The sequence below is a fragment of the Nannobrachium achirus genome, assembly GCF_963921795.1.
Source record: "Nannobrachium achirus genome assembly, chromosome: 16".
In the NCBI taxonomy this organism is placed as follows: Eukaryota; Metazoa; Chordata; class Actinopteri; order Myctophiformes; family Myctophidae; genus Nannobrachium; species Nannobrachium achirus.
The window spans coordinates 33,654,677-33,677,736 of NC_137823.1; the positions used below are offsets into that span (position 1 = coordinate 33,654,677).

At 43.7% G+C, this 23,060-nt stretch overlaps 1 protein-coding gene across 3 annotated transcripts in view; it reads left to right on the forward strand.

Moving 5' to 3' along the window:
* Positions 1 to 23,060, forward strand: part of ccdc85cb (coiled-coil domain containing 85C, b) — a 76,325-nt gene that overhangs the window by 32,109 nt on the left and 21,156 nt on the right. For all 3 annotated transcript variants that reach the window (XM_080745302.1, XM_080745303.1, XM_080745304.1), the window contains exon 2: positions 21,489 to 21,568. In XM_080745302.1, the coding sequence (XP_080601428.1) occupies positions 21,489 to 21,568 (80 nt within the window). The remainder of the gene's footprint in view (positions 1 to 21,488; positions 21,569 to 23,060) is intronic.

The following is a 23,060-nucleotide window of genomic DNA, read 5'->3' on the forward strand; positions in this document are numbered from 1 at the left end:
GCAGGTCACTGACATAAATACCGGTTTTATACCAATTGTGTCTATGGCACTCCACAGCATGATGCTCGGTCCTGTGACTAAAGTAAACATTAGCAAGTAGCAGCCAGTCTACATAGTGGCAGCCTACAGAATACAGATATTGCTGATTACCTTTGCAATGTAAGGATATATTCCATAATCCTGTGTCAATGTCGTCTCCAAAAAGAAGGGGGAAAAAAAGCATGCGTCACCTGCTTTCCTCCTGCCTAGTCCAGACGGTCATATTAGAATGGATATTGTCTGTGATTTTGGATATTGTACTATTGTGATTGATTTGGCATTAGTGTTCTTCTAGCTTATTGGTACTCAAATTGAAGTATGTCTTGTAGGCCTACTTGGCCTGAAAAAAAGGGTATTGGAGCAACCCTATTTTATAGTTCTTAGCTAAAGAAATCGGTATCGGACAAATCGGTTTTGGCAGGTCAGACCTTCATAAAACCAGTGGATCGGCATCGGCCAAGAATTTTGCAATCGATCCATCTCTAAATATTATTAAGGGTTATCCAGTTGTTTGGGCTGCCCTTGTGTTTGTCACAGGGGATGCGTGGGTGTTTGGAGGTGCCACCCATATAGCCTGGATAAAAACAGGTCTGTCAAACCCTTGTCAGCACATGTCGTGTCTGCTCACTCTACAGTATCTCTCTTGTTCTCGATCTCTTTTGTTTTCTCTTGACTCTCTGATTTGCATCAGAACCAACTTGGGGATCATTTCATGTATGCACACATAAGCAGCAATAAAACAACCAGATGATATCACTGGAAAATAAAGCCGTTTTGTGGTGGTTGGGGAGCCGTACTTTCTCTCATAGCGACCAATTGCATCAGATCCCCGCACAGATGATGGGATTTACAGAGGCACATAATAGAGGGGTATGAGAGCATGCTTGCCGAGGAACATACCATGTATTTACCACCTCAACTCCTACCAGAGAGTTGACTCTCGCTTGCATAAGCACAGCACTTGCCAGCTCAGCAGTCCGTCAGCCAGACTTAAAAGCAAACGGAGCGGCATGCAGATTTATGCAGATGATGTTGCCATGGGGTTTGCAGTGGTGAAACCGTGGCGACGGGCGGGTGCAGGAATGAGGTTAAACAGTGCCACGGGCTCCGGGAAGGAAGCGCTCTTACCCACAATGCCCCGCAGTGTTTGTTTAGCCACGTACGGCGGGTTGTGGGGGTTGTCTGAGGTAAAGAGGGACTCCGTCCGTGTCTTAAGCCTCTCCAGCGAGTATTCCAAAGACACTATGGCAGGGGTCTTCATCGTTTTCAGGCCAAGGACCCCTTAGTTGAGAGAGAGATGAAGCAGGGACCCCCACAACCTGTTTCATCGTTTGACAGCACAATCTTCAGTGTGTTTTGGATTCATGTCAATTTGTGTTTTCAGATATTTAACCACTTGAACCGTCAATACTTAATAAACTTGACCTTTCACTCTGTACTTTTTTCCTCTCAAAAAATAGCCGATCTACAAGCTCACAACGCTTGTAGATCTGCTATTTTTGGCTAAATTAAGTTCTCAGAATATGGACGTTAGGGTTCAACTGGTTAATATAAAAAAGGAGAAAAAGGATTCTATCACACAAACATTTGGAGGATCCCCTGTGGTACTCCTTCACTCTGAGGACCCCCTAGGGGTCCCAGACCACCTGTTGAAGACCCCTGCACTATGGTATACCATGTTAAGGGACATCCAGACATTTAGGCTATGGGTCTTATGCAGGTAGTGTGGGCGATTTGTTTCAAAACTTTATCAAAGGGGATTTAACGTAAATAGCTGTTTATGCCTCGCATTTTCACAAATATTTTGGTTATAGTCAAGAAGGGCAGGAATTAACTTCACTAACAAGTTAAATTACTATAATTTCCCCCAACAAAAGCGAGTTTCATCCCACCAACAACTCATCGCCTGTAAATACTGACACAGTATGATACTGCAACGTGTTCAAACAAAAGGGATCACAGGTGCTTTGCTTTAAAGCCATGTTTGAGCTACAGTATGTCATGCGGTTGTTTAAAAAAGAAAAAGAAGGAATTGGGCAATATATAATGTAGCAGTAGTTTGCCACTGTATCTTTCTATGCGAGCATAAATCTCTTTCTGGTTGACTGGTTGAGCGGAATGTTGTGACACATCTCTGAATCAACCAGGAGTTATGACCATTGACCTTGAGGTGTCATGGGTCATGAATGTCATTGAATGTGAGACAATGAAAATGTATCTAGTCAGGAATACTTGGAATTGAACTGGCTGGAAGCCTTCCTCTGTGTTAAACCAGTAGCAAATGGGATTTTAACTTCCTCAGGGGCCCAAATTAGGGTCTAATATGGCCAGGGGAAAGGGAAGTCTGTGATTCTTTGATGGAACCTCTACCGCCGCAACCCGGGCTCTGGATAAGTGGACAAAGATGGACGGATGGAGGAGCTCAAATTACGTTTTGATTTCATTAAAATATCCTATTGCTTTAGTGACTATTTTGAGTCCCAATCACCTACAGTTGCTCAAGAAACTCTTCAAAGCAAGAGTTGCAGGGGGAGGGGGGGTCTTTAACTTTACAGTCCGTGCACAGATTCACTAAAAAGTGTGGTATGCCTTGTTAACCCATTTAGAATGGGTACACATTATTGTGTATCATTATTTTATGCTTTAACTATTGAAAAATAGCAGATATACAAGCTCACAGCGCGGCACCGAGACAGAGTGCCGCGCTGCGAGCTTGTAGATCTGCTATTTTTGAAAAATCGTGAAAATTTGAATTTTGACCCGATTCTTTAAGTGTCTTTTGAATCCTTCTAAGATTTTTTGAAAAACCTATGTTTCTATGTCAGCAATCTGGCTAGTCATCGTCAAAGAAAAGGTCCTTTTCACTTAAATGGAGCTCAGTTAGTCTGTTCTTGAGAGACTACTATGTCAGTGGTTCTCAAACCTTTTCATGTGAAGGACCCCCAAAATGATATTTATTTGGCCACAGACCCCCATCTCAAAATATTTAGTTCCAGGGACCCCCCAGAAGCAAAATTTGAGTTACAAACGTTCGCTTTGAAAATACATATATTCAAAGATTTGCACACATTTTCACGACTTTTTCAAAAATAGCAGATCTACAAGCTCGCAGCGCGGCACTCGGTGCCGCGCTGTGAGCTTGTATATCTGCTATTTTTCACTGGTTAAAGCATTCAATAATTCTAGGCCGAAATGGGAAACCATATTAGTGCTCTAGTCATGCAAGGTCCCATTAGAATCAGACCTGTGTGACCCATATTGCATCCTGACCCACTGGTTATAGAACCCTGCCATAGCGTGTTTGTCTGCTGAGCACTGCACAACGTCTCCCGGATTCCCAGCTCTCTGTGTGTAAAGAACAAAACAAAAAGAACACGGCCTACAATAGCGTCGCCCCACCTGCTTGACCCTGTTTTCATGAAGCTCAAATCTCTCTAACCACCTTCAACCTGGCTGGCGTCCCTGTTTAGGGCATGTCATAGGCAGACGATTTCAAAGTGAAAGTCATAATATCTGTAACATCAGTCCTCTAGTCAACATCGGTTCCGGTATAAGAATCAGATAGCCCGCAGAAATGGAAATTCCCTTTGTTGCAGTTTTAACTACTTAAATGTAGGCCTATTGTGTTGACCGGAGTACCCTAGGGGTCCATACTTACTTAGTAGTCCCCTAATGTTTTCCCGATAAAACAAATGTCTTTGTCAAAAGTAAAATCTACAAGCTCACACTTGTAGATCAATGGACCACAATGGAAACAAACCCCCCGGGTTTTTGTTTACTGTACCGTTTTCAAACGGCAATTAAAGTATCAAATAAGTCAATCTACTAGTATTTTTTCCCACAAATGTTTGCCCATTCTAGCAGAACGTTCCGATCGCTTTTAGGCGTTCATGTGGTTTAAAGAGGATACCAGAAACTAGTAAGTAATTTGACAAATGACTGTTGTAGCTACAGAGAGGTCATGTGGGACTGTTTGGTGCATCGCAGGGCGACTGTTCACGTCTATTATTGTCTGGTAACTGAAGTCTGGATATCGATCCGTCTGTCTCAGCATCCTCTGAGACAATGGAAGCAGGAGGGACAGAAAGAGAACGGGGATGCAGAGAGAGAAGGGATGCAGAGAGAAAGCGTAAAAGGACAACTTTGTTTTTTTTACAACAAGGGTTCATATTTTAGATTGTAATTAGAGAAAAGAAAAGATGAGTGTTTAAATGTTTTCATTTACTCCTTTCTATCGTTTTACGGATTTTAACCATTTTGATTTCAGGGGTGGGGGCATGCATACAAGTGGCTAAATATGTCATGGCAGATGTGACTTGGGGCTAGTAGTGTTACTGTAGATAGTAATTTAAGAAATCGGCGGCTTACTGTGTCTAAAAGGACATATTTAGCCACTTGTACGCATGCCCCCACCCACTGAAATCAAAATAGCTAATATCTCTAAAACAATAGAATGCACTGCAGTAAATGTAAACATTTTAACTCATCTTTTCTTTCCTCTAATTACAATCTAAAATATGAACTCTTTCAAGAGATGGAGAGAAGGGTTGAGGGGAAGAGAACGAGAGGGAGATGTCATTTATTTATAGCATGTCCAGCAGACACCAACGTAGACATGTCTTGTTGGTATCACACGTCCCATCCAGCCAAGTGAACCTTTTTTCTCTCCCCTGTCTCCTCCACTACTTGTCACCACCCTCTCAGGTCAGCTGATTGCTGTGCCCAAAGCTCTGTGTGTGTGTGTGTGTGTGTGTGTGTGTGTGTGTGTGTGTGTGTGTGTGTGTGTGTGTGTGTGTGTGTGTGTGTGTGTGTGTGTGTGTGTGTGTGTGTGTGTGTGTGTGTGTGTGTGTGTGTGTGTGTGTGTGTGTGTGTGTGTGTGTGTGTGTGTGTGTGTGTGTGTGTGTGTGTGTGTGTGTGTGTGGGAAGTGTGAATTTGTTTTCACTTTATGACACAAAATGAATGCGTGTGTGTGCATGTGCACAGTCACACACAAGTTGCTTGCGTATGTGTGCCAGTGATTTATCATATACCGTAAAACTGAAATTGTGAACAAACTTTGAAGGGCACACGTTTGCTACAGTGACTAGACCAACATCTGGAGCTCAGTGGCTTTAATCTTTTGATTGGGGCATAAAAATGGCAATCTGGCCACAACCTGTGAGGGTTTAATCCTTTGACGTCGTCAATCCTGGAGCTGGGGGTTGTATTGTATTTGGTCATCATCCCTGATTACACCATGTGTCATACATTTACAATGAGGGGGAAAAAAAATAAGATGGGTAATATATGAGAGTGAGGCGGGTTTGGTGTGCTGTGAAGCTGCGGTATCTATGAAATCTATTAAATGTTTGAATATGCAACATAGTTTTGTACAATATGTAGTAGGGAGGGGTCCCTGCGTGGCTGCGTCATCTCTTAACGTTTAAGACCCATGCTCTATACCAGGGGTCTTAAACGTTTTCAGGCTAAGGAGCCCTTAGAGAGAGATGAAGCAGGGACCCCCACAACCTTTTCATAGATTCCATATAGTTTCATCGTTTGAGAGCTCAATCGTCAGTGTATTTTGGATTCGTGTCAATTTGTGTTTTCAGATATTTAACCACTTGAGCCGTCAATACTTATAATAAACTTGACCTTTCACTCTGTACTTAGTCCCTTAGTTCCCCTCTACACCAAACCTCATTGCCAAAAATAGACGCTACTATTTTTGGCCAAAGTTCTCAGAATATGGACGCTAGGGTTCAAGTGGTTAAAATGGAGAAAAAAGTTTCTATCACACAAAGATTTGGAGGACCCCCTTTAGTAACTCTGAGGACCTCCTAGGGGTCCCGGAACCCCTATTGAAGACCCCTGCTCTATACTATAGCATTGTTTTCACGTTTGATGTTTGCCCAACTCCTAGCTAAATCCCAGTTTAGAGTCCCCCTAACCTTAAGACTTTCCCCCTAAGACTTTAAATGACGAACCTATCCATCAAACATGACTGCCGGGAATTTATTTGCATGAAAAAACATCCACTTATATCAGCCAGCAAATTCTCTTCTTTGAACTCGTATTTTTCCTCACCTTCCTAACCCGAAGGAGGAATTTGGTGTTACGTAAAAAGGCAGTTGGAGGCATGCAGTGTGTGTGTGTGTAAGATTTTCCATTCTATTCATACAAAAAAACTAAACAAAAGACAAACACTTGTCTTTTGTTTAGTTTCTAAACATTTGCGGGCATATTATGTGGTGTTCAAATAGCAAATCATTCCTTTCAGGAACTCGGCAAATACAAAGTGTGCCAGTTTAGTATCTGTAGAACAGATATGAGACTGTGTAGCAGAAACTGTATGTGTGTGTTTTAAGGCCGAGGTCACATCGCACACGCTCCACACTAGGGATGGGACGATATGAACATTTCATATCACGTTTATTGTGACCAAAGAAATCGCGATTTACGATATTATCGTGATAATCAATTTATTTTTCCTGCCAACGCGTTGCCTGCGACGCGTTGTGAGCTTGTAGATCGGCTATTTTTTGGCAAAGAGATTTGTTAGAGAGTGGGAAAACTGTGTCAAGTACGTATATTATAAGTACCTTTTACCAATTATAGAGGGTTTAAGTGGTACCGGATATGCAGCTCGGCAAATAAAAGGTGAATTGGTCCCAGTGCATGACGGAGGACGATATCACGATACGATTATCGTGAGTGTTTTTTATCACGATAAACGATTATATTGCGTATCGTCCCATCTCTAGTCCCCACTACTCTCGTTTTCACTACAGGGCCAAAAAGGGGCATTTCACAGAGTCGACCAAATATTTAGATCGCTCTTCATCCCCTTAAAACAAACGTCATCTGAGCCTGACCACTTGTTTAAGAACTGCTGACAACAAAGTGACTCATGTCACGGGGGCCTATCGTTGCACATAAATGGGATAAGTGCATGTAATCCCCTGCTAAAAAACATTTCTGAGCTCTGTTTGGCCCTGCATACAAAAGTAGCTAATGATTAAAAACTGTGGTCAAACACACAGGCACACATGCACACACACACACACACACACGCGCACACACACACACGCACAAGTCTTTTTGAAGTATAATCCATTTGACCCCGTCTCTTTTACACTTGTCACTCCTGGAGTAAGGCTGTGAAGTAAATCATTGCTGATGTCATGTGTACACACACACACACACACACACACACACACACACACGTGCGCGCGCACACACACACACTAGATGTGGGTGTGTACAGACATGCACAAAATAGAGGCCCACAATTTGGAATGTGTACTTACACACAAGTGTGAGCACAGATAAAAGTATCATTCCATTCACTGGAAAAACAAAGCAACTTTCATCACACATTTTTAAACATGTCTCCACATTTACACACGCACGCACGCACGCACACACACGCATGCACACACACACACACACATCCTGCTCTCTCATTCTCAGAAACACACAGAAACGGACTTAAACACTCTCCTGAACCTGCACATGCACAAACCCCCAAACACGCACGGCACACACACACTCACACGCACGCACACACTCTTTAACACATGAGCTCCAGAGAGCGCGGGCATGCAGGGAGGTGAGGTGAGGCGTTCTCTGGCTCTCAGAGCAAGTGCCATGTTCTGTCAGATGGGGTTAGCTCCCCTGCTGCTGATGAGACAGACGAGGCTTTGAAGCCCTTCCAGGGGCCTGTGGTTTACGTGCGTGGGTTGCCAGGTTCTGCCATCCCCCTCATTAATGCAGCATGGGTGCCCACTTAACTTGTTCCTCTCTGATTCCCCGGTTGACTCTCCCTGCCTGTGACCCAGCAGCAGGCAGCGGAGCTGTGCACAGTGCACACACACCTGCGCACACACACACACACACATATCATCGTTGTCCGATGAAAACCTTGTATGTCCAAAACCGTTCGTTTTGCATTTATCATTTTAAAGATGATTTAAACTAGTGAAAACAGCAGATCTACAAGCACACAACGCCTCGCACCGCGAGGCGTTGTGTGCTTGTAGATCTGCTGTTTTCACTACCTTTGTGTGACAGCCTTGTATGATGAAGCGTGGCTTTACTTTGCGAAAGAACGTACACATTTGAAACTTGGAGATACGAGGTTTCCACCCGACAACGACGATATACACGTCACGCACACACGTGTCACACATACATTATGCACACATACATGGCACCATATTCCTTTGTATGTATACATACTGCATGTACATGCAGACACATGGTTTGACATGTATGTATGCATTCCTGTACATGCACAAACACACACACAAATACACCAGTAAGACTCCCTAATCGGGAGATAAGCGACCGTTGGTCGCTTATCTATCTATAAATGCGAGAAGTCTCTGCGTGCGTGTGTGTGTGTTTGTAATCCGCGTATCCATATGGGCATAAAATGAATGCCCCCATATGAGAACCGTTCGTCCCACGGGCACGCGCGTTCCGTCCCACGGGCACGCGCGTTCTCCATATATGGGCATAAAATGAATGCCCCCATATATGGGCATAAAATGGATAAAGGGACACAGACAGACAGATTCAGAGATCTCCGAGAACCGTTCGTCCCACGGGCACGCGCGTTCCGTCCCACGGGCACGCGCGTTCTCCATATATGGGCATAAAATGAATGCCCCCATATATGGCCACGGCACGGAGTGCAGTGCCGGGTCTCGACCCGACCCGACGCGCGGTTTTCCCAAACCGGCGCGAAACGTTCGGAATCTCCTTATGCGGGGTTGATTGTTGACATCAGGCTGTTTCTGAGGAAATCGGCGAAAGCTCTGACTCATTGTGACATCACTTCATAAAAGGCTCTGACATCACGTACGCCACATGAGTCAACAAAAAATCTCTGTGAGTGTGTATGTATGTAGGTAATCCACGTATCTCGAGAACCGTTCGTCCCACGGGCACGCGCGTTCTCCATATGGGCATAAAATGAATGCCCCCATATGAGAACCGTTCGTCCCACGGGCACGCGCGTTCCGTCCCACGGGCACGCGCGTTCTCCATATATGGGCATAAAATGAATGCCCCCATATATGGGCATAAAATGGATAAAGGGACACAGACAGACAGATTCAGAGATCTCCGAGAACCGTTCGTCCCACGGGCACGCGCGTTCCGTCCCACGGGCACGCGCGTTCTCCATATATGGGCATAAAATGAATGCCCCCATATATGGGCATAAAATGGATAAAGGGACACAGACAGACAGATTCAGAGATCTCCATATATGGGCGTGAAATGGACGCAAATAGACAGATATCTCCATATATGGGCATATATGGGCAGACGTACGCCACATGAGTCAACAAAAAATCTCTGAGTGTGTATGTATGTAGGTAATCCGCGTATCTCGAGAACCGTTCGTCCCACGGGCACGCGCGTTCTCCATATATGGGCATAAAATGAATGCCCCCATATGAGAACCGTTCGTCCCACGGGCACGCGCGTTCTCCATATATGGGCATAAAATGAATGCCCCCATATATGGGCATAAAATGGATAAAGGGACACAGACAGACAGATTCAGAGATCTCATACGGCATAAAGGGACACAGACAGACACACAGACAGACGGATACAGAGATCTCCATAAATGGGCATAAAATGGACGCAAATGGCATATATGGGCATAAAATTTACGCAGAATCACAAAGATCTCCATATACGGGCATAAAGGGACACAGACAGACAGATTCAGAGATCTCCATATATGGGCGTGAAATGGACGCAAATAGACAGATATCTCCATATATGGGCATATATGGGCATAAAATGGACCCAGAACTATATCTGCAGTGATCTCCATATATGGACATAAAATGGACGCTGACAGACAGACAGATAACAGATATCTCCATATATGGGCATAAATGGACACAGGCAAACAGATGGTCAAAACGGGTCCTATGACAACAGGTATAATGGGGTTTGCATTAAAGGGCGGGGCATTCATTCCCTATTTACGTTGTTCCGAGTTGGCCAGGTCGCCGACTAGACGCTTCTAGTCTCCACAAATAGGCCAAAAGTTTGTTTTACCAATTATTACACTCTATGTGAACATTTACATCAACAAATCCCAAGTACTGGTTTTTAGGGGTGCTGAGTGTGGCGCAGCAGCGTGTCATGCATTTTCTGCAGGGCCTTGTCAATGGCTTTGCGTTCTTGCTGCTTTTTGTTGTTGTTGATCCACTGGAAGCGCTCCCACTCGTTTGCGTGCATGATGACATCACACAGTCCTCAGCCGATGTGGCGTGATGTCATACAATACACAAACGAGCCCTACAGTATAAAGGGGCAATTCTTGCCAGGAAAGAAGCATTTCTTCGACTCAGACCTTATCGCCAGGGTTGGCTTATAGCAGCTGTCGGTAGGACCATATATGGATTCTGTTAGTGTGGATCTCCTAACAGGGCATCATCTGGGATACAATCCCTTTTATGCCCATATATGGAGATCCCTAACATAATCCCTTTCATGCCCATATATGGAGATCCCTAACAGAATCCCTTTTATGCCCATATATGGAGATCCCTAACAGCATCCCTTTTATGCCCATATATGGAGATCACTAACAGCTAACAGAATCCCTTTTATGCCCATATATGGAGATCCCTAACAGAATCCCTTTTATGCCCATATATGGAGATCCCTAACAGAATCCCTTTTATGCCCATATATGGAGATCCCTAACAGAATCCCTTTTATGCCCAGTTGGTTGCTAGGGTAAAAAAACATGGTTGCTATGGTAAACAGTTGGTTGCTAGGGTAAACAGTTGGTTGCTAGGGTAAAACCATGGTTGCTAAGGTGGTTGCTAACGTACACTAACAGACCAGCAACAACAGACTGTTGCCACAGCAACGTACACAAAGGTTTGTGTACACATGTGGTGTGATGTCATACTGAAGATATATGACATCACACCGTACACAAACAAAGGTGTGACGTTACGTGTGACGGACGGACGGACGGACGGACGGACGGACGGACGGACGGACGGACGGACGGTGGAGGTTTTCATAGTAAACTGCTCCCTGACGGTCGCAACAAATGCACATGCTACCGGTGAGGTTGCACCGCGGCATGCAGTGACATGCACAGAATAAGATACACTCGAAAGCTGGTACACACACACACACACACACACACACACACCCATTATTCCTGTACCGCTCTTATTTCGATTGTGTGTGGGCGTGCCTGCCTGCCTGCTTTGTTTGCTCCAGGCCCCTAACCTGAGGTTTCTTAGATATGGAACGGCAATCAAATGCTTCCTATCAGTAAAACCACATCAGATCCTTTTCTCACCTGATACTTCCTCTGTAAGGCGTGCCTCCTTTGGCTTATAAATCTTTATACGTTAATCACTTTTTACTCCCTCCCTTTCATCCCACTCCCTCTCCTTGCTGATTTACACTTCGCCGTACGACCGTCGCAAATGCCGCAAAATAGCAGACCTACAAGCTCACAACACGTCGCGATGCAACGTGTTGTGAGCTTGTAGGTCTGCTATTTCTCTGGATTTCGTAAATCAAGACATTAAGCCGTTCCCCACCAATGCTTCTTTCATGAGATAGGAATTCCTGCTGCATGTAGAGCGCTGTATGTGACCCCACCCTCCCATCGTACTGGTCCAGTTCCAGTATGTTCTCTCTCAAAAGTTGTTCTAATTCCCTTTGATGAAGACTTTATTGTCTGACGGCGGGGACTTTCTGTAGCCAGAGGTCAGATTGCACGGAATGTACTGCTTTCTTTCTGCTGGCAGAGAGAGAGAGAGACGTTTAGAGACTGTTTAGACTGTTTCTCCTCTTTCTTCAACATCTTGAGGTAATTGACCCAACCTCCTGCTTTGAGAACACACACACACACACACACACACACACACACACACACACACACACACACACACACACACACACACACACAAAGGCATGTGCACACATAGCTAGGTATAAACACACTTATGACCATTCTCTTGCATGCGCGCACACACACACATACACCCACGCATGTGGATGTGCGTGCGCACACACAAAACAGAGTCACAGATGGGTTTCAAAATCCCCACCCTGTCTTTCTCTGTTTCTTTTACACACACACACACACACACACACACACACACACACACACACACACACACACACACACAGACTTAAGCATGCTGCACATAACATGCTCATTCACACACATCACTGAGAGAATATCCATGTCTTGGTGCTGAAGCACTGCAGTACATCTGTAAAGGGGAGATGAAAGCTTTAAGCCAAGCCAGGAAAAATAAAAGGCAGAGCCGTTTCAATGCACCACTGGCCTCTCAACAACCATGAGCTCCCACTCAAAAAACCACGAGAGGATTCCAAACCACGACGTCCTTTCTAAACCATACGCACAGTAAAAATCTTCAGCTAAATCTTTAGTGCGCAGTGCTCTGAGAGGTCACAAACAACCAAATGGACCCTTAATTTAAGGATTAGTTCATCCCCTAATTGACTTTTTTTCTATTGATTACTCAACGCCATGGAGACTCTTCAATAATATTGTTTTGTAATTGTCGCATTCCTAAGACAAAAATGTGATTAAACCCCAAAAATTAAACCCCAAAATATTATTGAACTCAAGTCACCATGGTGTGAGTAATCGATAGAAAAAAAGTCATTTTGGAGGTGAACTACTCCTTTAAGGTAGATTTATGCTTAACGTTTTGAGTGTGCAGAGTAGATGGGGAAACAGAATACCCCGCCCCACGGGCAAGGCGGTCCGGTCCACGCTAAGCAGGAGTCCGTCACGCTAACTACCAGAACTTAGCGAGACGTTTGCTTACATTTGTACACTTCAAAAGTTACAAATGTATAAATTGACACATGAGGATTTGACTGAGTACTCTCTCACCAAAGCTGCTCTCATAGAGTGTACTCTTATCTGAGTAGGCTCTCTTTACTGTATGGGGATTGGGGATGGTCACTGGTCATGGGTTGGGGATGTCCATAGTGTCCCTGATCAAGACGGTTCACCTCAAGTGCCTCTGAGCAGCATCCATCAGCTGGGTGAAGATGAAACTGAATTAACAAGGATCTACCTTCTTTGGCTAGAGCTCAACTATGTCATTTTGAGACGGAGCGACAAGCCAGTCAGAAGCGTGCTGAGCTCTGAAGTATGCGAATACACAACCCCACTGAAACAGACTACTGTACGGAAGTAGTTAAGATTGATCGCAACGTTTTAAACTTGTAGTTGCTAGTTGTAGGTGTGAAATTAATAGATTGTGCAACTGCATGACCTATTTCTTACCTAAAAGTCTATAAAACCTTTACCAATCTGGCTAATCCTTTACAAACAAGCTGCCAGAGATGCAGTGCACATAATTGGCTACTCTAAATTTAGAAGAGGGAAAAATAAATGTTTTGGTCAGTTTGGGGTCTTACGGTTATTGCCATGGTGTGGGCATCTGGTGAGACTGATAAGCCCTGCTGTCTTGGCCCCCCTCCCAACACACACACACACACTCACCACCCCATGCTGGGAGTGGTGGTATTAGAGGTAATGTAAGGGCAGGGTTGGGAACTGGGGTAATGGAAGATGTAAAGTTGAAAAGTTTAAGAGAGCGAGAGGTGGAAGAGTAGGAAGTATTGGAGGCAGGAAAGGGGATGGAAGAGAGCGGCATGCAGAGCAAAGAAGGGAGAGGGAAATCTCAAAGTCTTGTTAAGAAGGTAGAAATGAGCGGTGAGGGCGGGCGAGATGGAAGCGGAGGAGATGAAATAGAAGTAATAAAAAGGTTAAGCTGGGCTCACACTAAAATTCTAACTGATTTTGAAATCCGGTTGCATCACGCATGCTTAATCTTAACAGATTCTCAAGGTAGTTTTTTTTTTATGGTTGCATCTTGTGCACACAGGTGCAAAAGAGTAAATCTTATTTTCGGCTTCCTTCAGACAATCTAACAGATAATAATAATGAAATAAAAGGAAAGAGAAAAAAAAGTCATAGTTTTGTTCTAATTGGATAATTAAAAAAACACAGTACCTTCTATACACTTGCTGGCCTTTACAGCCCATACATCCAAACAGAATAGTCCTGATTGCATTAAACGATGTTAAACTCACTTTGGCACTCACTTTGCCACTCGATTTGCCATTCGCTTTACGCACGCGCATACCCTCTTTACAACCATTTTAGTGAAGTTAGGAACAGTGAAGTGTTTTAACTGCATGTACCGCGGTGCAAAAAATAAGTCTATGTAATAGGGGTGTAACGATATAGTAACTGAATCGAGACATAGATTTTAATTCGCAATGATCAACTATATCGTTTGCAATTGCAAAAGCAAAATATCGTACCGTTTTGGCTTTGTATCGTATCGGTATCGTTTAAAATGCAGATAATCGGTATCGAATTGTTTTGCGGTGCAAATAATTGATTGTATGGAAACTAAGTTTAATTTTGTGCCTTGTATTTAGCAATTTTAAGAAGGAAAATGAAAAAGAGGGGTTTAATTACTTTTCCATTTCATATAGCTACTCTTGGTCTATCAATAAATGTGTGTAATCTCTGTGTTCATGTCAAGGTGCGGGTTTGTCCATATGTGTTGAAAATATAATGCATTTGCTAAAGAATCACAGTGTTTACTTATTTATATCCATAATAATAGATTTTTCTATTATCTATTAGTTCTATTAGTTCATGTTTTTTTTTAAACATGCACTATTGACACGTTTCACACAGATTTAATTTCTTTGCTAAATAGTTAATATGTCGATTTTAAATCATTGAATCGTATCGTATCGCCATGAATTAACCAATATCGTCCATGTATCGTATCATCAACCATGTATCGTGATGCGTATCGTATCGTTGTTAAAAAGTATCGTTACACCCCTACTATGTAAAGTACACTTGTTTAAAGTACACTTGTTAAAGTACACTTGTTTTCTTTATAATCTCAAATATGCACACAACCAGCAGCGGGCTCCTGCCAAATCTTGGGAGGGATATCATTCCTTAGGGCAGGGATTTTTGTCCCCTAACTAGGAACCTCGTATCAATTATCAAATGAGTCTGTCCTATAGGGACACTGATATGAAAAGATTTTTTCGCATAATTTAAATTGACATAATTGTTCTTTATTTTTAACTAGACCGGAGCCCATTGGGCACACCAGGTTTTATTCTCTGTAGTATTAGAAATTGGCTTCAAAATGTAAATAAATGTATTATTATTATGTATATTTGTGCGTTGGGTGCGCAGACAGTGAGCAGAGAGGAGAGTGATTGTGGAAGTGGGTCACAGTGGCCCTGATGTGATGTAAAGTGACGCGGACGCTCAGAGAGAGCGACGGGCCCGCGCCACTGTCTGCGTCATGTTTTGTCTCGCTCGCACGCACGGTCGCACGCACACACACAGATACATGCCTAGATTGCCTACACATATTCACAGTGAGATCCGTGCCAAACCGCGCGCGCGCACACACACACACACACACACACACACACACACACACACACACACACACACACACACACACACACCTCTTTTCATTGGATAAACAACTCTTGCACAGTGGTAAAAATAGCTCACCAGATTGTGCGAGGACAAGGTTTCCCCTTCTATCTGTCTCATTCTCCTCCACCCCCTTCTTCCTCTCTCTCTCTCTCTCCCTCTCTCTTAAAACAGATTTAAATAAAAACACAAGCAACAATAAAAAGGAGCGCCAAGTACTCAATGGTGAGGTATGATTTAGGATCAATAAATAAATCTGTATGCTGTAGGCTGTCCTTAATTTATTTTATGGCAACAGGGACAAACACATTTCTATAGATGTCGTGCCCCCCCCCCCCCCCCCCCCCCCCCCCCCCCCTCCTCTTTTCCAAGGGGACCTCGTTTCTCTTGAGAGCAGGAACTGCCTTTACCATGGTGATAGGATCGGTCAGTTGGATTTCTTTGCAGCCTGTAATTTTACTACCCACGTTAATTACTTTGGAAAGCTTTGCATTGTTTTTGAAACCAGGAACCAGAATGCAATGTTAAAAGTGACTGACTATACTTTAAGTTAGGGATTGGTCTCCCCTGTTTTAAAGCACATTAGCTGACCTAAGAATTCCGAGTCTTTACTGCGCATTTGTGTAGATAATGATCTGTCAAGGTAAGATATTGGTCTAATACTGTACCCAGGTTTTAGTTAGAACAATCTTTGCTTAGTTGGGCATTGTTAAAGTGCCCCCCCCCCCCCCCCCCCCCCATGTGTCTGTGTAGTCATTTGTGTATGTTGTGCCTCCCTGCTGTGAGTGTGCATAATGTAAATCTGTGCATAATTTATGCACAACCACTTAATAACATGTCATGGAGTGATTTAACATCCATCTCGCTCGCTCCCGAGTCCCTCCTGACGCATCAACAGCATAGAGCTCTGGTTCCCAAACAGTGGGTCTGGACCCAACTGTGGGTCGCGAGTAAATTATGTACATATAGACAAAAGCCAGATGTATACTAGGAGCGGTTGGCACCGCTCAAAAGTATATATCGTCGTTGTCGAGTGGAAACCTCGTATCTCCAAGTTTCAAAGAAATGTGTACGTTCTTTCGCAAAGTAAAGCCCTGCTTCATCATACAAGGCCGTCGCACAAAAGTAGTGAAAACAGCAGATCTACAAGCACACAACGCCTCGCGGTGCGAGGCGTTGTGTGCTTGTAGATCTGCTGTATTCACTAGTTTAAATCCTTTTTAAAATGATACATGCAAAACAAACGGTTTTGGACATGCAAGGTTTTCACCCGACAGCGACGATATATCAAGACATATCTCCACATTATCAATATCTTCCCACTCCTAAATCAGTGGTGGAAGCTTCTCTTCACTTCCCCTCTCTGTCTATCAGTTGTGTACAGTACGGGCCTGTCGGACCACGGTTGTCATGGCTGAGGAGGAACCTTGGTTCTTAATCGGCTTGAGGTCTGGCTGCAGGTCAGTCCAACAGATTGATCCAGATTAGAGGGTCACAGGGCAGGGAGAGAGGATTACCAGCCCGGGTCACTGCAGCTCGCCCCATCTAGCTGGCCAACCAGAGTCTCTGTCCAGCCCACTGTCCAGCACTGTCTAGTGTCTACGGCTCCCCTCCTCCTGAAAAATCATAGAGGTCTGACTGGAAATGTGGACCTACTGACCTGGCTGGACAAACTGGTCACTCCGGTCACATTTCCAGATTAGGGAGTCAAATTGTTTTGTTTTCCTGGTGTAAAGGGTTTTTTATCTGTGGGTAAATGTTTTTTGGGTGCACTGCAGTTGTCAATTTTAGTTTCAGATCTTCATGTAGGTTACTACAGCATTGTTAAGCTAATCGTGATTTGTCTGTATGTTCTCTCCGAAGTTAATTTACTATTAAAGTCCACTCCACGGAAAGTGTATTAACCCTGATCCTGGTCTCACATCAGCTCGGTGACATGACATCTGCATTCACACAGAGAACTGCAGGACCGGGGTGTAACTAATGCCTGGGACTGATTGTGTATCAGTGAGAGTCTAATCCAGTCTGCCCGTGACCGATATGTGGCGGTCCTGCAGAATAGCGCCCCCTGGCCACGGAATGTGGAAGAAGTAGTAGTTTCTAGGTTAATTAACAGAGCAGCCTGTTATACTGGTTTGGGGTTAGTTATATAACAAATGTAAACAAATTGTTTTGTCTTGGTGTTTCAAGCCTTGAGTCACACATATCTCTCGTTCTTATTTTTTGTGTGTGTGTGTGTGTGAGAGAGAAACAAAGAGAGCACTCTGGGCATTGAGAGTGCATGTGCTTGTACTAGTGTGTTTGAGTGACTGTCTCAGTCAGCTCTGTTTCTTTGCTTGTGTGTAGGCCTGGGTGCAATAACCGCAATACTGCCATACCATGGTTGTGTAATGTATAGCTCGGTGTGGAGTTCATAACCACGATTATACCGAGATTATTCTTTTTTTTATTTAAATGTATTTAAAATGTATTATTTTTTCATTCAAAACTACTTTTTGTGGGGGTAAGACGATACCGTCGGTAAACAGTGACTTACCAGTAAGACTCCCTAATTGGGAGATAAGCAACCGTCAGGTCGCATGCACAAACTTTAGAAGGCAATGGTAGCCAATCAGGAGGGAATATGTGAAATGGGGCAGATCCATGTTGATGACATGACTTTAGAGATACTGTGTAGCGCTTTGCGTGATTTTAGGGCAAAATCGGTAAGCGCAGTGTCTAAAAATGTGTTTTGCAAGAATCGGCCTCATGGTGGCACTAGAAGAGGGCCATGTGAGAAATGAGGGGTTGAGGTTGTGGTTTGGCAGCCAAGGAGTGTGTGTGCAAAGTTTGGCATGGAACGGTGGCGGAGATATGAGTAGGGCAAAATTGTGACGTGACGGTAGGGGTGGGCGATACTGGATAAAAGCATTATCACGATATGCTTCATGCAGTATCACGATACACGATATTATCACGATACTGTTTTATGCGAGTTTTTAGGTTTATTATGATTATTAGACCCACACATATATTCTATAGATAATCTATTCATTTGTATGCTGCAGATAGAAAGATAGATAGCCTAATCTATGATTTTTTTAATGATAACATTCAGATTTTTGATTAAACAATTATCATTTTTTACCTCAAAATATTTACTAGTTGGTGTGATGATGGTTCAGGTCATTCAAATGGGTCCCAGAAATGTTTTATGGGTTCCCTTAAAATGTTTTTTGAGTGTTGTGAGCTTGTAGATCGGCTATATTCAAAACAATTTGGCGGGACCTCTCTGGGGGTCTCGACCCACAGGTTGACAACAACCCATGCCTTACCATTGAAACTTGAGGGAAAACAAATTACCTTATGGTTGGTTTATTAGACCCACACAGATATTCTATAGATAATCTATTCATTTTTATGCTGCAGATAGAAAGATAGATAGCCTAATCTATGTTTTTTTTAATGATAACATTCAGATTTTTGATTAAACAATTATCATTTTTTACCTCAAAATATTTACTAGTTGGTGTGATGATGGTTCAGGTCATTCAAATGGGTCCCAGAAATGTTTTATGGGTTCCCTTGAAATGTTTTTTGAGTGTTGTGAGCTTGTAGATCGGCTATATTCAAAACAATTTGGCGGGACCTCTCTGGGGGTCTCGACCCACAGGTTGACAACAACCCATGCCTTACCATTGAAACTTGAGGGAAAACAAATTACCTTATGACCAACCAAAGTCAGGAGGTTTGTTATGATACAAGCTTTATTTTTAGAGAATTACTCACTCATTATCATCCTAGCTTTTCGCTTTTCTACTAACAATAATGGCATGGTTTTTATAACTAAGCCAATTATGTAATATACGCAAAATAGACGCGATGATTTCACCGCGATTCGCGACGACACACGCATGCATCAATGGTGAAAACATAAGCACTTTACAAATAGCAGCAAATAGCTACTTGTTTATAGTTAATAAAAACAGAAGCATGGATTTACAAGGTGATCTAAATCATCTCATCAATACTGCCAGAACACACAGCTATGGATGAGACTCCAGCACAGTTCAGCTTTGCAAGCAGTGAGATGGCTGATAGCGATAGCAGGACGGATAAGTAGTTTGCGTCCTGTTAGTTTAATGCATCCATTATGAAAAATATGCTTCAAAGAATGCAGGCCAAGCTGCATCACTGCTTTAAGTCCCGTGAAAGTGAAACTAAATCGTGGACCACTGTGCCGTGCTCCTGCACACAATCACAACTCAGTCAGTGCTGTAGACACTCTGTAGCCTGTCTGCGTGCTGCACGGGGGAGGGGCCGTGAAAGCAGGGGACAGATCCTCAAACTATATGACACGTTGAGCCGCGACACGTTATAGCTTGTAGATCTGTTCTTTTTGGCGAATTACACCACCGTACTATAGAAGTATAAATTAAGCAATAGAGCTGCGACTCATGGAACGTGCACTCGCTGTATATCCAGAGCCTTTTCTAAATGACTGTTTGTATCACGAGAGAAACGATATTCTGAAATGGCCTATCGTGGCAAAGCTGTATCGCCGAGACGATAATTATCGCCATATCGCCCACCCCTACGTGACGGACAGACAGACAGACTGACTGACAGCCGGTGGAGGTTTTGATAGTAACTGCGACCTGATGGTCGCAATTACCGCAATAACAAATCTGCCCCAGCCCTACATGTGTGAGATTTCTACAGGCAGCAGGTTCACTTCTGAATCATCCTGCCGACCACCAGACACTAGGGCATTCACCAAATATTTGAATATTCGAATATCAAAGTCACTATTCGACATTTTTTGTCAATGCCCCTGGTGGATGAATTTGTTAATGCTCTATACCAGGGCTTCTCAAACCTTTTTAGGCCGTGGCCCCCAAAATAAACATATTTGAACTGGGGACCCCCGCCCTGACAAGCACTTGGAATTGTAGGTATTAATGTGACTCGGCTCCACAGATAAATATTGTGAAAATAGCAGATCTACATGCTCACAACGCCTCGCAACACGAGGCGTTGTGAGCATGTAGATCGGCTATTTTCACAATGTTCGCCTCTTGCTTACTTAATATTTGACAGTTTGGCCAGTCCTGTCGAATATTCGACTATTCTAATACTTTGAGGTTGAATAATTCGAATACTAAAAATCACTATTCGTGAATGCCCTACCAGACACCCCTCAGACTTTCTCCTCACCTACCCATCCCACTGCTGTCGTGGAACTGTCTTCCCAAACACACCTCCACTACCTCTGTACTTTCATGTACAATAACAAAGCTGTGTGTGTGTGTGTGTGTGTGTGTGTGTGTGTGTGTGTGTGTGTGTGTGTGTGTGTGTGTGTGTGTGTGTGTGTGTGTGTGTGTGTGTGTTTTCCTGGCAAGCTGTCTGTGCAGCTCCTCTCAATACTTTTGCTTTGATCTTAAACATGCTTTTTTTAGAGAACTGGTCTCTGAGCTCTCCAGCACCGTTAAATCACGCCTCCACGTTCCTCCCAGGCGGGGCTGCCGTCCCCGATCTGAACTCGCCCGAGTTGATTCAAGTTGAAGTTCACGTAGTGATGCTCGTTTGACGCAGCCCAAAGTTCTGTAGATGTCGCTATGTTGAAATTAACACGCTCAATGTCATACATCTGACATAGAAATGAGTTGTATACTGTAAAAATGTGTCTGTAAATAATAGCCACATGATTCTGTGGAAAATGCCTGTAATCAGAAATGATGAAAAAGAAAAATGATGAAACTACTGCACATGTTTTGCATAGTAGACTTTGATGTATGGGTGACCGGAGTTCATAAAGTGTTAGTTTCTCAAAGAGCCTGTCAACCGTTGTGAGCGCTGTGGGGTCATTTTGCTCCATCGGTCCTGTCTGGCTGTATTACCCTTCATCGTCTTTAAAATGCTAATCTCTCCTCTCTTTCTCTCTCCCAGATTCCTCTTCCAACTACATCAGACAGCTGGAGACAAAAGTGAGGATTCTAGAGGATGACAACAATAAGCTTCTCTCTCAGGTGAGGTCATGTGGCAGACGTACATTCAGTAGCACTCCTATGCTATGCCGTATAATGCAGCACTGTTACATCCAAAATATCAGCGTACTGTATGAGTTACATAGACGTTGAATAAACCAGCCAGACAAAAGAATAAAGTCTGTCCCAACGGTTGGTATATCCACCCTCCCGCACCGCCCACTCTCACAGCATCGAGGCGCCATCATCGGCACACATACATGGTACAATGGCGACGGCTACGAGACCAAACAGTGTGCTCGGTGCCTCTCTGCAAGTGCCTCTTCTTCATAGCAGCAGGGCTGCGTGTTTATCCGATGTTTAATTCATGGGGAGTCAGTAAGCCTCAGCAAAGGAGCCGTAACGTTGGACCCCGAGGCGGATTGTCGGAGCAGCGGACTGGAGCTGAGAGGAGGAGATAGGGCCGTCGCATCAAATTCTGGGCCCTGGGTACAAGGATTCACTGCGGGACCCCTGTGCTTTAACTATTGAAAAATAGCAGATATACAAGCTCACAGCGCGGCACCGAGTGCCGCGCTGCGAGCTTGTAGATCTGCTATTTTTGAAAAATCATGAAAATCTTAGAATATTTCTTTTTTTTTTGTGAAAAACCTATGTTTCTATGTCAGTGGAGCTCAAAACCTTTTCATGTGAAGGACCCCCAAAATGGTATGTATTTGGCCACAGAACCCCATCTCAAAATATTGAGTTCCAGGGACCCCCCCAGAAGCAAAATTTGAGTTACAAATGTTCGCTCAAAAAATACACATGTTCAAAGATTTGCACACATTTTCACGACTTTTCAAAAATAGCAGATCTACAAGCTCGCAGCGCGGCACTCGGTGCCGCGCTGTGAGCTTGTATATCTGCTATTTTTCAATAGCTAAAGTATAAAATAATTAATGCCCCTCCACCACCTTGGGCCCTAGTAACTCAGTCCCACTTTCCTACCCCTTGTGACGCCCCTGGGAGGAGAAGAGGAGAGGAGAGAAAAATGAGTTGTAAAAGCGACAGCTACAGCGGAGGCTGTGCGAGTGGAGGGGAGAAGATGACACTTCCAGTTCACCTGGAGGTCACTTCTTGGCTTCTTGGCATTTAGGCCTAGAATTATTGAATGCTTTAACTATTGAAAAATAGCAGATATACAAGCTCACAGCGCGGCACCGAGTGCCGCGCTGCGAGCTTGTAGATCTGCTATTTTTTGGAAAAGTCACGATTTGTTTTTGCAAGTCTTTGAAAATATCTATTTAAAAGCAAACATTTGTAACTCAAATATTTGCTTCTGGGTGGTCCCTGGAACAACATATTTTGAGATGGGGGGGGTCCGCGGCCAAGTACATATAATATTGGGGGTCCTTGGCATGAAAAAGTTTGAGGACCACTGATTTAGAGGAAGGATTTAGATGTCGGGTCAAAGATTTTCAAAGACTTGCACACATTTTCACAATTTTTCAAAAATAGCAGATCTACAAGCTTGCAGCGCGGCACTCGGTGC